Source organism: Dipodomys merriami, unplaced genomic scaffold (genome assembly GCF_024711535.1).
Source record: "Dipodomys merriami isolate MVZ:Mamm:240054 unplaced genomic scaffold, mDipMer1.0.p SCAF_128, whole genome shotgun sequence".
Taxonomy (NCBI): Eukaryota; Metazoa; Chordata; class Mammalia; order Rodentia; family Heteromyidae; genus Dipodomys; species Dipodomys merriami.
The window spans coordinates 1735674-1752309 of record NW_027202582.1 but is presented as its reverse complement, the minus strand read 5'-3'; the positions used below and the strand labels follow the sequence as shown (position 1 = coordinate 1752309).

The following is a 16636-nucleotide window of genomic DNA, read 5'->3' as shown; positions in this document are numbered from 1 at the left end:
CGCTGACGCCAGACGTGGGGTGGGTAAATAAAATGAGCGTCCCAGCGTCGCGGTCTTCCTGTCTGGCGTCACTTCCGCTTCCTTCCCATCTGGGCGGGTAATTTGAACGTTTTCGGCAGCAGCAGTCGCAGAAGCTCGTCCTCCTTCCCCTGCGCGAGCGGGTGTTGGCCGCGGCGGTGATCTAGACCGGCGGTAGATATGTCTTCGAGGCGAACGCGGTCCGGAGGGGCCTCTCAGAGTTCCGGTAAGCGGAGGGGCCCAGCCGTTTGGGGAACACACGCGCCTTCCCCTGCCGCCGAAGGAAACTAGTCTCTCCGGAGATGGCGCTCCGCCCCTCCCCCAGAACTTGGTTGGAAACCTCTTGCCTTTTCCAAAATTTGTCTCTAGACTCTAGGATCTAGAATATTCTCCTCTCCGACACACACACACGAGCATTTCTTCCCCCCTCCCTTTTTTAGAGTCTAAGACCGCATCTCCTAAGCCCGTGCGCAAGTCCCAGCGGAAATCAGGTTCCGATTTCCCGAAGGTCCTTCCTGAAATCTGGCAGAAGGTGAGTTGTTCAAGGTTTCTTGACTACTGCCCTAGAGCCACCTGGACTAATGTAAATCTCATGATCGCTCCTCTTTCCCAGGCTCCTCAAACAGCTCCAGTCAGAAAGCCCATTGTCTTGAAGAAGATTGTGGCGCATGCTGTAGAGGTGAGGGCTAAGGGAGTGGACTGTCTGGGAGGTCAAGAGTGAGTACCAGCAAATTAATCAATTGCTGTTGTCCCCACAGATCCCAGGGGCCCCCTTGACTCGCAGGAGCCCTAGGGTAAGTTCATTGCCATCTGCTTGGTTGGGGAAGATCCAAGGGTATTCTGGGTGATTACATTTACCTAGGAAACTCTTTTGCAATATTCTGAAACAATCTGCCTTTGAACACCGTCGGGCATTTCTAATCTAGATTATTTCTTGCAGACCTGATTTGTTTGTTCAATTTTGTTTATTTGTTTGGAGGTACTGAAGTTTGACATCAGGACCTACCTAGGCAGGTTTTTAGTTCTTTTTGCCTGTGTATTTCTACTATTTTCCTTAAAAAGCTGAGTGAGCTATCTCCTAACCATTCTGTACACTGTCTAACCCAGGTTTCTTTTTCCTTTTCTTTTTTTTTTTTCTTTTGGCCAGTCCTGAGGCTTGAACTTTGGGCCTGAGTGCAGTCCCTGAGCTTTTTGTTCAAGGCTAATACTCTATCACTTGAGCCACAGGGCCACTTCTGCCTTTTACTGTTTATGTTGTACCGAGGACTCGAACCTGGGGCTTCATGCATGCTAGGCAAGCACTCTACCACTAAGCTACACTCCCAGCCTCTAACCCAGTTTTTAAACCCAGTGTGTGTGTGTGTGTGTGTGTGTGTGTGTGTGTGTGTGTGTGTGTGTGTGTGTGTGTGTGTGTGTGTGTGTGTGTGTGTGTGTGTGTGTGTGTGTCTGTCTGTCTGTCTGTGTCTGTGTCTGTGTCTGTGTCTCCTGGGGCTTAGACTCAAGGACTCAAGGTTTGGGTGCTATCCTTGAGCTTTTTTTTTTGCTCAAGACTAGCACTCTACCACTTGAATCAGAGCTCTACTTCTGCCTTTTTTTTTTTTTTTTTTTTTTTGGTGGATAATTAGAGATAAATGGCTCACAAGATTTTCCTGCCCAGGCTGGTTATGAACTGTACTGTGAACCACTGGCACCTGGCTCTATCCCAATTTGTTGTTGTTGGTAGTGGTGGTCATGGGACTTGAACTCTGGGCCTGGGCTCTGTCCCTCAGCTCTTCAACTCAAACTGAGCACTACCACTTGAGCCACAGCACCACTTCCAGTTTTCTAGTGGTTTATTGGAGATAAGAGTCTCATGGTCTTTCCTGCCCAGGCTGGCTTTGAACCGTGATCCTTAGATCTCAGCCTCCTGAGTAGCTAGGATTACAGGCATGAGCACCCAGCTTGTTTTTATTTATGGCTGTTAAGAGTTTTGTGCATGGTGGCTTTATAGTTTTGGAATTTGGTATTAAGGATGTTTCAGTAGTAGAAAATCTGAAGATTATAATGAATTAGAAATGTTAAGTGATGCAGAAAAATTCCCGAGGCTTACAAATGAGAACGACATAACCAAGGGATTGCAACATTGTGTGCTAAGGGTTGTTGTAAGGAAATTCTGGAAGCTCTGATGGTACCTAATCTAGACCAGCTACTTCATTGGATGTTTCACTAAAGAAGAAACATCAGCTGGGTGCCAGTAGCTCACACCTGTAATCCTAGCTACTCAGGAGGCTGAGATCTGAGGATCCCAGTTCAAAGCCAGCCAGGGCAGGAAAGTCCAAGAGACTCTTAGCTCCAATAAACCACTAGAAAACCGGAAGTGGCTCTGTGGCATCTGATGAAATCTTTGAGATAAGTAAGGGTATTCTGGGCAAAGGAAGCCATGTTGTCAGGGATCTGGAGTCCAAAGAAAAACTGAGGTTTGGTGAGTAGCAATTTGTTAGATATCTGAAGCCGACCTGGTTAGGAGAGCATGCTAACAGAGAAGATATGAATGAGTCACAAAAGCCATGTTGAGGAGCTTGAGTTTCATCCTTGGGCCTATGAGCAGTTTTGAGAACTATTTTGTTCTTGACCTCCGTCGAGAACCCAGGAACCTCCGTGTATGCTCATCAGGTGCTCTATCACTGAGATGTTCCTGACCAGCCTTTGGAATGCTTTAAGAAGCAAGGTAGTGGGGCTGGGAAGGTGGCTCAGTGGTAGAGCGCTTGCCTTGCATGCTCAAGGCCCTGGGTTCGATTCCTCAGCACCACATAAGAAAAAAGCCGGAAGTGGCGCTGTGGCTCAAGTGGTAGAGTGCTAGCCTTGAGCTGAAGAGCTGAGGGACAGCGCCCAGGCCCAGAGTTCAGGCTCCACGACCGGACCCAAAAAAAAAAAAAGAAGCAAGGTAGTGACCAAGTCAAGCTTGAATGTTATGGAAAGAGCCTCCTAGGTACTGTGTGAGTGGCTGGAAAGCTGAGACTACAGATCAGGTAGAAGGATGTGATGTCCAGGAATCCTGAAGTGAGATGATGAGAGCCTAAGGTAATAGGCAGGATGGTGCCCCACTCCCCCTGCTCTCCATACTGCCATCTGATCCGCTGGGCTGCGCTTCAACACACCTTCCCTGAGCACCCTTACCCTATCATTGTTAGATTTCTCTGTGGAATTTTCCATAGACCTTAACATCTGATAGTGTACTAGTTTTCATGTTTCTGACTTTTCTCTCCTCTCTATGAACCTAAATATCTTGAGAACTAGGACCTCTTATCTCCCAGAGTTCAGGCCCCACGACCGACCCCCCCCAAAAAAAAAAATTAACAAAAACAAAACCCTTGAGGCCAAAATATACCAGACATCAAAGAACAAACAAGGAGGGGCTCACACCTGTCATCCTACCTATTCAAGAGGCAGAAGTTGGAGGTGTAGTTCAAGACCTCCGCCAACAACAACAAAAACCCACAGGACCCTATGTCAAAAAGGAACTAAAAAAAGCAAAAGGGCTAGGGGCCTGGCTCTAGTGGTAAAGCACCTGCCTAACAGGATGAGGCCCCTATACTGCAAAAACAACAAAATACCAGTGTGGCTAAAGTAAGCTTAAAGATGAAGTTATGGGCTGGAGGCTGGTATTACAGGGTGCTTGGTAGGCCACTGGAAGGAATTTGCTGAGACCGAGGAAGCCAGGCCAAGGCTGTGAATAGTTAAGGTTTATCTGCACATGGGGTTTAGAGCTTTACATGCTGGCTCCTCAGAACCTCACGCTCAGCTCCAAGGCGGAAGGCTGTCCCCTGCTATGGAGTCCAGATCAGCCCTGCTTTTCTCTGCTGGTATCATTACCATGCTGTCTTTTAGTTCCAGTACAGCTACTCTGGCCCGGCTGCTGGCTGACTTATTCATGTCCTAGGCAGAAGTGGGGAGTCTTGAGGGCAAGAGTCTTCACCTGTCTGGCTGACCCTGCTTTAGTCCAACACCCACAGCAGAGTCCCACATGTTGGAGGTGCTCAGTAAGTACTTACTGAATTAACATACAAGAAATCTGACATGGCACTCTCTGGAGGCCAAGGCACCGTGGAAGCAGGACAAATCCAATGACTCCTGTAGTTTAATACAAGGAGGTAAACTGGTCACCAAAGAGAGACACTTCTAGCCAGGTAATTGCTCACGCCTATAATTCTAGCCACTTGGGAGGCAGAAATTGGAAAAATGTGGTTTGAAGCCAGCATAGGCAAAAAAAAATTTTTTTTTGAGACCCCACCTTGACCAATTGCTAGGTACAGATGTGATGGTGTGTATCTGACATCCTAGCCACACAGGGAAGCACCAGGAGGATCACAGTTCAGGCCAGCATAAAGCAACATCCTATCTAAAAAACCAACACAAAAAGGGGCTGGAGCCAGGTGCCGGTGGCTCACACCTGTAATCCTAGTTACTCAGGAGGCTGAGATCTGAGGATCCCAGTTCAAAGCCAGCCTGGACAGGAAAGTCCGTGTAATTCTTATCTACAATAAACAACCAGAAAACTGGAAGTGGCGCTGTAGCTCAAGTGGTAGAGCGCTAGCCTTGAGCTGAAGACCTGAGGGATAGCACTCAAGCCCAGAGTTCAAGCCCCATGACTGACAAAAAAAAGGAGGGGGGCTGGAAAAGCGGTTAAAGCGGTAGAGTGCTTGCCTAACAAGAGGTTGAAACCAAACTCCAGTACTGCCTCCCCACAAAAAAGGCAGCCAGGTGCGGTGTCTCACACCTGTAATCCTAGCTACTCAGAAGGCTGACACCTGAGGATCATGGTTTAAAAAGCTAGCCTGGACAGGAAAGTCCATGAAATTCTTATCTCCAATGAACCACCAGAAAACTGGAAGTGGAGGTATGGCTCAAAGTGATAGAGTGCTAGCTAGCCTTGAGAGAAAAAAACTCTGGAACAGTGCGGAGGTCAAGTCAAGGTCCACAAACAAAAAAGATGAGGGAGATTTCCTAGCCTCAAGTTTTTGGAGAAATCAGACCTATAGTTCTTAGGAAATGGGATGCTGAACAGAACAGGGCCTCTTGATTACTTTTTGCTCATCCTCTACAGCCAAGCAGTCATCCAGATCTTAAAAAAAAAAAAAAAAAAAAAAAAAAGGATAACTATGAACTCTGGGCCTGGGCGCTGTCCCTCAGCTCTTCAGCTCAAGGTGAGCGCTCTACCACTAGAGCCACAGTGCCACTTCCAGTTTTCCGAGTGGTTTATTGGAGATAGAGTCTCAGGCAGTGGTTCACGCCTGTAATCCTAGCTACACAGGAGGCTGAGATCTGAGGATCTCAGTTCAAAGCCAGCCCCAGCTGGGGCAGGAAAGTCCGTGAGACTCTCATCTCCCATAAACCACTAGCAAACCGGAAGTGGCGCTGTAGCTTAATGGTAGAGCGCTCGCCTTGAGCTGACGAGCACATGGACAGGGCCCAAGCCCAGAGTTCAAGCCCCGACCGACCAAAAATAAAAGTCTCAGGGACTTTTCTGCCCCGGCTGGCTTTGAACCATGATCCTCAGATCTCAGCCTCCTGAGTAGCTAGGATTACAGGCGTGAGCCACCAGTACCTGGCTGTTTTTGTTATTTTTGTCAGTACTAGCTAGGACTTGCATTCAGGACCTGGACCCTTAGCTTCTTCTTTGTTCAAGGCTAGCACTCTTGCCACTTGAGCTACAGCTCCACTTCCAGCTTTTTGCTGGTTAATTGCTGGGAAGACTTTCCTGCCCAGACTAACTTCAAACCTTTGGCAATCTTCCCATCTCAGGCTCCTGAGTAGCTGGGATTATAGGTGGGAGCCCCTGGTGTCCAGCTGGCCTCAAGGTTCTGTACCTCCTATTCCTGCTGTTGCTAATACTTCAGATATCCACACAACCTCTTCCCCAGCTTCAAGTTGTAGCTCATGTCCCCTTCTCTGTGAGGCCTACAATCCTAACCTCATTTCTCTCTCCTGTTCTGCTTTCTTTTCTCATTTTCCTTATCTGGTTTTCCCCTACTAAAACAAGAAGGGCTGTGGTGCCATGTCTTTTCTGTTGCATTCCCTGCTGTACTCCCAGTGCCCAGTGCAGGACAGATGATGCAGTAGGTACTTAGTGGTGACTGAGTGAACATGTGGAAGAGTCTTTAGCAGCTGCATGACAAAGGGACCATTGAGGGCGAGTCTAGGAACAGAGCTGTTGTTGAGCTGGTATAGAAGATAATTAGGGAGCTCATGTGAGCTAGTGAGAGGGGGGTACTGGGCACATGTGTCACAAGTAGATTCTGCAAGAGCAATCTCCTTTCTTTTCCTTTCTCTTTTTTCTTTCTTTCTTTCTTTCTTTTTTTTTTTTTTTTTTTTTTTTGTCAGTCATGGGGCCTGAATTGGGGGCCTGGGCACTGTCCCTCAGCTCTTCAGCTTAAGGCTAGTGCTCTACCACTTGAGCCATAGCACCACTTCTGGCTTTTTCTGCTTATGTGGTACAGGAGGAATCGAACCCAGGCCTCATGCATGCAAGGCAAGCACTCTACCCCTGAGCCACCTTTCCAGACCCTCTTCTTTCTTTTTCTGTGTGCTGGTACTTGGGCTTGAACTCATGGCCAGAGTTCTCTCCTCAGCTTTTTACTTAAGGCTGGCGCTCCATGACTTGAGCGACACCTCTACTTCTGGTTATTTGGTTGCTGGTTAATTAGAAGTATGAGTCTTTTGGACTTTTCTGCCTAGGTTGGTTTCAAACTGTGATCCTCAGATCTTAGCCTCCTGAGTAGCTAGGATTACAAGCGTGAGTAACCAGACTGCAGTCTTTATCCTTTTACCCCTCAATCTCCTCAGGCCTTGTTGGGAGGGAGTGGTCTGGCTGTATAACAGGGAAGCATTCTCTCCTTTCCTGGCACAGATTGCCTTTTTCTTGGAGAAAGAGAATAACCCTCCTTACCAAGAGACAACTAAGGAGGACCTCTTCAATCCTGTCCCCATGACCCCGAACACCACACCTGTGCTGACCATCAGCTCTGTCCACCAGCAAGAACTAGATGCTAGAGATATGGAAATGTCAAAGAAAGTCAGGCGATCCTACAGCCGTCTGCAGACCCCTGGCTCCACCTCCACACCTGGCTGCGGGTCCTGCTTTGGCTTTGATAGCCTTGAAGACTTGTCTGGAGTCTCACCCGTGGTGTGTTCAAAAATAACTGACATCTCCAAGGCCCCTGCCAAGCTGCTGATCCCAGACCCAACACTCCCTGGAATTTCTCCCCCTGTCGTGAAGGAGAAACGGAAGAAGAAAAAGGTGCCTGAGATCTTGGTGAGTGAGGGCCGGGCCTGCTCTGCATTGGACATGTCCTGTCCTTGTGGGAGGATGCACAGGGACAGGGCTTAGCTCTGGCTCTTGGGAGAAGGCAACACCTTCAGGATGTGGGTGACATGCTCCAGCCAACATGGCCGCCCTCCTCATTCACTTGCCCCATTTCTCTTCCCCTCCCCTCCCCCTCAGAAATCGGAGCTGGATGAATGGGCTGCAGCCATGAATGCTGAGTTTGAAGCTGCTGAGCAGTTTAATCTCCTGGTTGAATGAAATGAAGTGGGGGTAAACTGGTCAGACTCTCCCTTGCCTTCTGTATATACTTCCCTTTCAGTGGAAAAGACACCTGGCATCCCCTCTGTTGGCTTTGCTAGCTGTTTAGGTGCCTCTCTGAGAAGCCTGTCTGTCTTGCCTCTCAGGGAAACTGTCTTGGTTTCAGAACTGGGCCCTGCTTGGAGCTGACTACTCAGCAGTGTCCTGACCAGTCCTGCTGTCCTTCCTACTGCTCCAGCCTGGATATGAGAGGCCACCTCTGCTCTTAAGTAGACGTGGTTGCTCAAACCAGCCCAGACAGAAACAGGCCCCAAGAGGATGGCCAGCTTCCGGCTGTCTCGAGTTGCTCTCTATTGGTGGCAGGGGTCCTAGCCAGGAGCTGTTCTATATAAAGAGGTTTGGGATTCAATTCTGTGGATAATCCCAAGAGAGAATGCTGGGAGACAGTTTTGCTCATCAGGAAGAAGAAGATAGACATTGAGCCCACAGAGCCCAAGTTCTAAGGGAACCGTGGCTGGGTTTCAGACTGTAAATACTTCCTAGTAGGAACTATGGTTTTGGTTTTGTTTTTGGGGTTTTGTTTTTATTGGTTACAGGGCTGTCCCTGAGCTCTCCTTGCTCAAGACTAGCGCTCTGCCACTCTGAGCCACATTGCCACTTCCGGTTTCCTGGTGGTTCATTGGAGATAAGAATCTCATGGACTTTGCTGCCTGGAGTGGCTTTGAACCATGACCCTCAGATCTCAGCCTCCTGAGTAGCTAGGATTACAGGTGTGAGCCACTGGCACCCAGTAGGAACTGTGTATCATACGTCTGTATTTTGGTATTGAGCTTTTGTAAATGCCAGACTGGTGGAACACTGCTGCTAGGAACAAAGAGTGCCACTGGGTGCCATGAACTCCCTGTGCACTGGAAGCTGAGGCTTGGCTCTTGGCTGGTCCCTTGCGTAAGGGCAGGGGTCACCCATTTTGTCACCCACCTCTTGTTTCTTTTTCTTTTTTGGCTAGTCCTAGGGCTTGAACTCAGCCTGGGCACTGTCCCTGAGCCTCTTTTGTGCTCAAGGCTAGCACTCTACCACTTGAGCTACAGAGCCACTTCCAGCTTTTTCTGAGTAGATAATTGAAGATGAGTCTTGGACATTCCTGCCTGGGCTGGCTTCAAACCGAGATCCTCAAATCTCAGCCTCCTGAGTAGCTAGGATTACAGGTGTGAGCCACTGGCACCTGGCTCCACCTCTGTTTCTTACAAATAAGCTACCTAGAGTCCTGGGTTCCAGAATGAGGATCCAAAGGTCACAGTGCCACCAACATTTTACAGTGACATTAGTAAACTTCCAAGCCGCTCTCCAAACGCCAGGAAGCTGCAGGCTGATAGTGACTTTCACACTGAGCTTCCTTGTGTTCGGTGGGACCCCTGCCTAGGCAAGTGCTAGGAGTAGAAATGGGGTGGGGGTGGGGGGCAGGCTATCCCATTGTCTCTGGGGCATTGTCGCCACCACTCGTTTTCCTAAATTCTATTGGAAAGTTCCCTGTGTCCCCTGACTCCCACCATATCCATGCAGCTGCACTTTTGGTTTGCAACTTCACAGAAGTAGAAACTGAAGAGCGGGGGAGGGGCCGGAGGGGTACCAGCCTGGTGGGCACTGCTGGAGCCATCTCTGAGGCCTGGACTGTCCATTCAACACCTCATCCTCTGTCTGGCTCTGCAAGCAAGTCTCCTGGCCAGAGGGAGGCAAGATGTTCTTGCCTAGACCATAGTGGAGGAGCCCTGGTCCTCGACTGACGGGGTGGGACTTGGGAGTCCAGGAGTGGATCTCACCCCGTCCCGGAGGAACTGACCTTGCGGTGGAGGAGAACACGGGTTTTGTTTTGATTAAAGAGTTTCTCTGCTCATAGACTGTGCTTGTTTCATTGGGTGGAAGCCAGCATGGCCGGTGTAAAGCCCAGGATGCCCAGCTTTCTTTAAGCCACATTACTTTGCCCTGGTCCATCCCTTCCCCACTCTTAGGTCTGTTTCTTCTCTAATCATTTGGGCCGTCCTAGGAAGGACTGCCTAGACAGGAAAGAGACTGGGTTTGATTGTGGCTGCTAAGCCATCTCCTACCCTGGAGAGAGGTGTGCCACCAAATTCCCTCCAGAGCCAGCTCTGCTACCTCAGCTTTCTTGGAAGGAGCCTGTGGCCCATGCTGTGCCTTAGCCTGGCTCCAGCACAGGAGTGCGTGTTGCGGGGGTCTCTGGGAGCTGCTCAGAGATGCCAGTTCCCCCACTTGGTCTGAGGTGACCCCACCCCTTTGTCCTTTGGATGTGGGGCTTGAACTCAGGGCCTAGGCACTCTCCTTGAGCTCTTTTGCTTAAGGCTAGCACTGTACTACTTGAAGCCACAGTTCTGCCATTTTGAGCCATGGTTCCACTTCCATTTTTCTGACGGTTTATTGGAGATAAGAGTCTCACGGACTTTCCTGCCTGGGCTGGCTTTAAACCATGATACTTAGATCTCAGCCTCCAGAGTAGCTAGGATTACAGGCATGAGCCACTTGTCAGATTGCTCCCTTCTCCCTAGTTTATTCCAGTGTCCTTGTTACTCCATTTGCTGTTTAGTAACCAATGTGGCCTAATGGTTAACACTATCTAGGGCAGCTCCCTCGGCCTCCTGCATCTGCATCTAGTCTTAAGTCCCTTGGGGTCCACTGGCCTTAAGGAGGCTCTGGCCCAAGGACAGGTGGTTCTCAGAGCAACTGGGCATAGACAGCTTTGTTCCTATCATGTAATCACACTACATGACTGGCAAGCCATTTTTTTTTTTTTGGCGGTCCTTGGGCTCGAACTCAGGGCCTGTCCTCTGTCCCTGAGCCTCTGTGTGCTCAAGACTAATACTACCTTGAGCCACAGTGCCACTTTCAGCCTTTCCTGTTTATGTAGTACTGGGGAATTGAACCCAGGGACTCATGCATGCTAGGCAAGCACTCTACCACTGAGCCACATTTCTGAGCCTATTTTTGGTTTTCTGGTAGTTAACTGGAGCTAAGAGTCTCCCTGGACTTTCCTGCTTGGGCTTGCATTGAACCACAATCCTTAGATCTCAGCCTTCTGAGTAGCTAAGATTACAGGTGTGAGTCATGGATGCTCAACTCTTTCCATTGATTTGCTTCTGTGTCCATCTGACTTATATGGTGCTGGTGCTGGGGTTTGTGCTCAGGGCCTGGGCGCTGACTTCTAGCTTTCAGTTTTTTTGTTCAAGGATGGTGCTCTACTACTTGTGCCACGTCTCCATTATCAGTTCTTTGCTGGCTAATTAAAAGTCCCATGGACTTTACTGAATAGGGGCTTCAAACTGGGATCCTCAGACCTCAGCCTCCTGATTATTATAGATGTGAACCACCTGTGCCTGGCTTTGACAGATCATTTCTATAACCAAGAATGGAGGTTTTCTGCTTTCAAAACAAAACAAAAAAAAACCTTGTAAGATCCTTAAAAAATTGTCCTCTCAATTCCATTCTCCCCATATACACCCAACTTGTATTTATAGGGAGTCAGTGTGCAAAATCTGTTTACATGTAGCTTTGGTAAGATGTTAGATGCCTAGAAAAATTGAATTTCAGATTCTGAATAATTGTGTGTGTGTGTGTGACAAATGAAGGCTTCATATATGCTACACAGCTTTACCACTGAGCTGCAGCCCTAATCCTAAATAATTTTTTTTATTGCCTCCATATCCCAAATGTTTCAGACAATATACTCAAGAACTATTCATTTTTAACATGAAATTGAGTTTAACTGGGCATGGTGTGTTGTATTGGTCCCTCTGGCAAGCTTGAGGGCTCTAGCTTGCTGGATGGCGCCGTTTTGGTACTATCCCAAGGATACCAGGTCAGGCTGGTATCCTTGGAGGTAGGGTGGCACACGTAGGTCCCAACCAGGCCTGTGTCTTCCTCAGTCTTCCAGCGATAGTAGAAGAGTCCACTCTGGACAGGATGTGCAGCCTGTTGAACAGAAGTCTGAAGAATTTCAAGCCTCCAAGGAGTCAGACGAAGAGGTGACAACAATCCCGGGGGCCTCCCGAGGCAGAGGGCAGGGGTGGCAGGAGGGCTGGAGATGCTCTTCTGGCTGGGTGGAGACCTGAGCTCCCTTGGTTGCACCCTGTCCTGTCGCTGCAGCCTCTAGCTGCTGGGGAGCCTGAACACCTCCCATTCATACCTTGCGCTCCTCTCCCACCACCCTTCCTCCATGGGTGAGGGCGGGAGTGCAGGGTGGCCCTGAAAAGCAGGGAGACAGTGGGAGGGAGAGCCTAGGCTGCTGGGTGAGCAGCCTCATGCTGCTTCAGTCACTATGGCATCTTCTCTGAAAAGCCACCATTTGAGGATCAAATGCCAGACCTGCAGTCAGCACCTACTGTCAGATTCCTGTTTACACTCCTCAACACGCCCGAGACCAAGGACTCTGAGTCGTAAGGCTGGGGGAGCAGGTGGGAAGGCGGGGGGGGGGGGCAGGGAAGAGCAGAGGGGACTTCCTTTCCCGTGGGAATACTGCTCAGCCCTGAGCTGTGCAAAGGTGACGCCTGTCTGGACTAAAGGAGCCCAGGTCTCAGGCTGGGCAGCCCCATTCACTCCCTACCCAACTTACCCTCACTTGAGGCTGACCGTGAATCACTTGCTCACTCTCCCAGAGACTCAGATACCCAGGATAATCAGTTCCTCGATCAGGACGACTGGGGTCCCAAACAAACCTCAAAGGAGATGAGGGAATTGCAGCATGAGTGCATGAGGTGAGCGGGGATGGGAGAAAAGGGGCATGTTGGATGACAGAATGTCCCCCACTGCTGCTGGCCTGATTCTTTTTGTTGGTTGATTTTCTTTTTTGGTGGGGGTGGGGGGGCGGGGTCCGGTCATGGGGCCTGAACTCGGCCTGGGCGCTGTCCCTCAGCTCTTTGGCTCAAGGCTAGCACTCTACCACTTGAGACACCGCGCCACTTCCGGCTTTTTTTTTTTCTTTTCTGCTTATGTGGTGCTGAGGAATCAAACCCAGGGCCTCAAGCATGCAAGGCAAGTGCTCTACCACTGAGCCACCTTCCCAGCCCTTGTTGGTTAGTTTTTGTGCTGGTACTGGGGTATGAACTCAGAACCTGTATCCCGTCCCTTGGCTTTTTTGCTCAAGGCTGGCTGACACTCTACCACTTGAGCCACAGTTGCACATTCAGTTTTTTAGTGGTTAGTTGGAGATAAGACTCTCATAGACTTTCCTGCGGGGGCTGACTTTAAACCCTGATCCTTGGATCTCAGTGTCCTGAGTAGCTAGGATTACAAGGTGTGAGCCACCAGCGCCTGGCATTGGGCAGGTGCTGTAGGTTGGTATCCACATGCTGTGCTTTTCCCTTGCCTGTACTGAGTCTGCAGCATGACCTTGCCATCATCTTCCCAACAGCAGTGTCCTCTCATACCTCATGGGTGTGGGGACCCTGGGCTTCTCTTTCCATCATGTGTGTGTCCACGTTGCCTGGCAGGTAGGAGACCAGTAACTGCATTATCAGGGATCTTTTTCCTTTTTGTTGTGTTGGTCATGGAGCTTAAACTTATTGTCTGGGCGCTGTTCCTGAGCTCTTGTGTGCAAGCCTAGAACTCTATTGCTTTGAGCTACAGCACCATTTCTGGTTTTGTAGTGGTTAATTGGAGATGAGAATCTCATGGCTGGCTTTGAACTGAGATCCTCAGATCTCAGCTCCTGAGTAGCTAGGATTACAGGTGTGAGCCACCACTGCCCAGCAAGAAATGGATACATTACTAAATGCTTATGACATACCAAAATGAAACAAAGAAGATGAAAAACAACCTAAACAGGTCTATAATTTGTAATGAGATTGAAGCAATAATAAAGAATCTTCCAAAGCTGGGCACTGGTAATGGTAGTTACTTAGGAGGCTGAGATTTGAGGATTATGGTTCAAAGCTAGCCCAGTAAAATCTGTGAAATTTTATCTCCAATTAAACACCAGAAAACCAGAAGTGGCACTTTGGCTCAAAGTGGTAGAGCACCTTGAGCAAAAGGTGCCCGGAACTAAGATTCCCTACTGAATTCTATCAGACCTCTAAAGCACAGCAATTCACCCCAACTCTTCCATAAAACAAGAAAAGAAGGATTCTTCCAAACTCATTTTACAAAACCAGGATCACGGGCTGGGAAGGTGGCTCAGTGGTAGAGCGCTTGCCTTGCATGCCTGAGGCCATGGGTTCGATTCCTCAGCACCACATAAGCAAAAAGAAAAAAGCCGGAAGTGGCGCTGTGGCTCAAGTGGTAGAGCGCTAGCCTTGAGCTGAAGAGCTGAGGGACAGCGCCCAGGCCCAGAGTTCAGGCCCCACGACCGGACCCCAAAAAAAAAAACAAAAAACTAGTATCACCCTGATACTGAAAGTGAACAAAGATACAACAACAACAGAGAAACTGTGGGACAATTTCCCTGATGAACATAGACACAAAAATTGTTCAGAAGATTCTTGCAAGGCCCCGGTGGTTCATTGTTGTAATCCTAGCTAATCAGGAGCCTGAGATCTGAGGTTCATAGTTCCAAACCAGCCTGGCAGACAAATCTATGAGACTCATATCTTTTATTTTTATTCATTTTTTGTTTTTGTTTTTCTTTTTTGGTTGGCTGTGGGGCCTGAACTCTGGGCCTGGGTGCTGTCCCTCAGCTCTTCAGCTCAAGGCTAGCATTCTACCACTTGAGCCACAGCACCACTTCCGGCTTTTTCTGCTTATGTGGTGCTGAGGAATCGAGTCCAGGGTCTCATGCATAGGAGGCAAGCACTCTACCACTGAGCCACCTTCCCAGCCCCTACTCATACCTTTTTTTTTTTGGGTCCGGTCGTGGGGCCTGAACTCTGGGCCTGGGCGCTGTCCCTCAGCTCTTCAGCTCAAGGCTAGTGCTCTACCACTTGAGCCACAGCGTCACTTCTGGCTTTTTTCTTTTTGCTTATGTGGTGCTGAGGAATCGAACCCAGGGCTTCATGCATGCAAGGCAAGCGCTCTACCACTGAGCCACCTTCCCAGCCCCCGACTCATACCTTTTAACAAGCAAAAAGCCAGAAGTAGAGCTATGACTGAAGTGGTAGAACACCAGCCTTGTGCAAAAAACACTTAAGGAGTAGTACCCAGGCCCTGAGTCCTAGCTCTCATACCAACACACACACACACACACACTCTCTCTCTCTCTCTTTCTCTCTCTCTCTCTCTAAAAGAGAGGGAAGAAAAGGAAGGAAAAGCTGGATTAATTCCTCTGGGGACTGACCCTAAATCTTAATGTAATTTTGATTTTTATTTCCGGGGCTGAGTCACATGGGCAGGACAGTTTCTTCTCTAATGGGGTGTCATAAGGATGGGGCTCCTAGTGAAACCCTGGTCCCTGTGGCTGCTGCAGGAGATGGGAGGGCGGAAGTTGCTTGGGGAGAGCCTGGAGGGTTTAGGGGGTCTCTGTGCACTTTAGGCTTCTGGATGCCGTGAGCATTACCCAGATGGAAAACCTGGCCTTGAAGGAGAAGCTGCAAAGCCTGGTGAGACTGACCCTCTGTCCAGGAATCTGCTTTGACACGGCTTCCTCCCACCCACCCCACCCCACCCCACCCCACCCCACCCCACCCCAGTGCTTCGGGAGCATAGGCAGTCCTATGGCTCAGCTGCGCCCTTCCACCCTTTGTTCCAGTCTACTACTTTGTACCAGAGCATGAAGGAAGAAGTCCTGGCCTTTCAGGAGGAAGCTAAGATGGCTCTGGAGGAAACTGATAATGATGACAGTGGTGATGATGGTGATGATGATGATGACAATGACAACGATGATGACGATGACGACGACGATGATGACTATAGTGATAGATGACAAAGAGTAGGGGGCACCTGTGCTGTTCCAGGTGCCTGTCTATAGTCTTGCTTATAAGAGCCTCCCTCACCTTTCCCTGCCACAGCCCACCTGACCTTCCTCGTGTCCACAGTAACCACAGCCAGTCCTGGACAGACCCTAGCCAGGGATACCTCCTGGAGAAGCAGATGCCTCATTAGGTCTTGGCAATAAAGTCTGCCTGAGATTCAGCTCACCACGCGTCTGTGGCCTTGTGAGGTTCAGGAGACTTTGACCAGTGCATGGGGTGAAGGAATTCACAAGAGGCAGAGGAGCAAGCAGAGGCAAAGGGAGGGAAGGGTGGACACGGCAGTCAGTGTCTGCTCTGAGTAGGGTTGGAACTATTTGCTGCTGTTGTAGATTTGGGGCTTGAACCCAGGGCCTCGGAGCTGTCCCTGAACTTTTTCTGCTCAAAGCTAGTGCTCTACCACTTTAAGCCACAGTGCCACTTCCGGTTTTCTGGTGGTTAATTGGAGATAAGAGTCTCATGGACTTTTCTGCTGGGCTGGCTTTGAACTGTGACCCTCAGATCTCAGCCTCCTGAGTAGCTAGGATTACAGAAATGTGGCTCAGTGGTAGAGTGCTTACCTAGCCCTGGGTTGGATTCTTCAGTCCCACATACACAGAAAAAGTCAGAAGTGGTGCTGTGGTGCTCAAGTGGTAAAGTGCTAGCTTTGAGCAAAAGAAGCTCAGGGACAGTGCCCAGGCCCTGAGTTCAAGCCCTAGGACTGGCAGAGAAAAAAAAAGCTATAAGTGGAGCTGTGGCTCAAGTGGCACAACACCAACCATGCCTGAAACACCTAAGGGACAGGGTGCACACATATACACCAAGCAAGACAAGATGAGGAGTTTTTGTTCAGGTTCTGGGGCTTGAACTCAGAGCCTGGCACTGTTCTTGAGCCTCCTTTGCTCAAGACTGATGCTCTACCACTTGAGCCACAGCACCATTTCCAGCTTTTTCTGAACAGTTTATTGGAGATAAGAGTCTCACAGACTTTCCTGCCCAAGCTGGCTTTGAACTGAGATTCTCAGTAGCTCCTGAGTAGCTGGGATTATAGGTGTGAGCCACCAGCACCTCGCCTAGATCTTTTAATACAGAGTCCCCCAGATCTGCTCTAGTGTAAGGACACCTGTGTCAATCCTGAGCTGCACCTGTGTCCCCCTCAGGCACTGGGCTGGCA

The 16636-nt window shown here is 49.4% G+C and overlaps 1 protein-coding gene across 2 annotated transcripts; it reads left to right on the top strand.

Moving 5' to 3' along the window:
• Positions 1-58: 58 nt before the first annotated feature.
• On the top strand, positions 59-15646 carry LOC138824284 (sororin-like). Of its 2 annotated transcripts, XM_070018061.1 has the most exons (10): positions 62-244; positions 459-550; positions 632-697; positions 777-812; positions 6905-7309; positions 11512-11610; positions 11924-12021; positions 12241-12339; positions 15048-15114; positions 15264-15646. In XM_070018061.1, exons 1-10 carry the CDS (start codon positions 199-201, stop codon positions 15435-15437), a joined length of 1182 nt encoding a protein of 393 aa, XP_069874162.1. In that variant the 5' UTR covers positions 62-198; the 3' UTR covers positions 15438-15646. The 2 variants fall into 2 exon arrangements, with proteins under 2 accessions (XP_069874163.1, XP_069874162.1); XM_070018062.1 differs by lacking the exons at positions 11512-11610; positions 11924-12021; positions 12241-12339; positions 15048-15114; positions 15264-15646 and adding an exon at positions 7499-9459 and having other exon boundaries at positions 59-244.
• Positions 15647-16636: the final 990 nt, after the last annotated feature.

What these genes read in the sequence shown, in the direction of transcription:
- LOC138824284 (XM_070018061.1), top strand. Translation starts at nt 199, where the DNA reads ATGTCTTCGAGGCGAACGCGGTCCGGAGGGGCCTCTCAGAGTTCCG. An exon ending in AGGGGCCTCTCAGAGTTCCG is followed by an intron (nt 245 to 458) that starts GTAAGCGGAGGG and finishes TCCCTTTTTTAG; the next exon opens with AGTCTAAGACCGCATCTCCT. An exon ending in TTGTGGCGCATGCTGTAGAG is followed by an intron (nt 698 to 776) that starts GTGAGGGCTAAG and finishes TTGTCCCCACAG; the next exon opens with ATCCCAGGGGCCCCCTTGAC.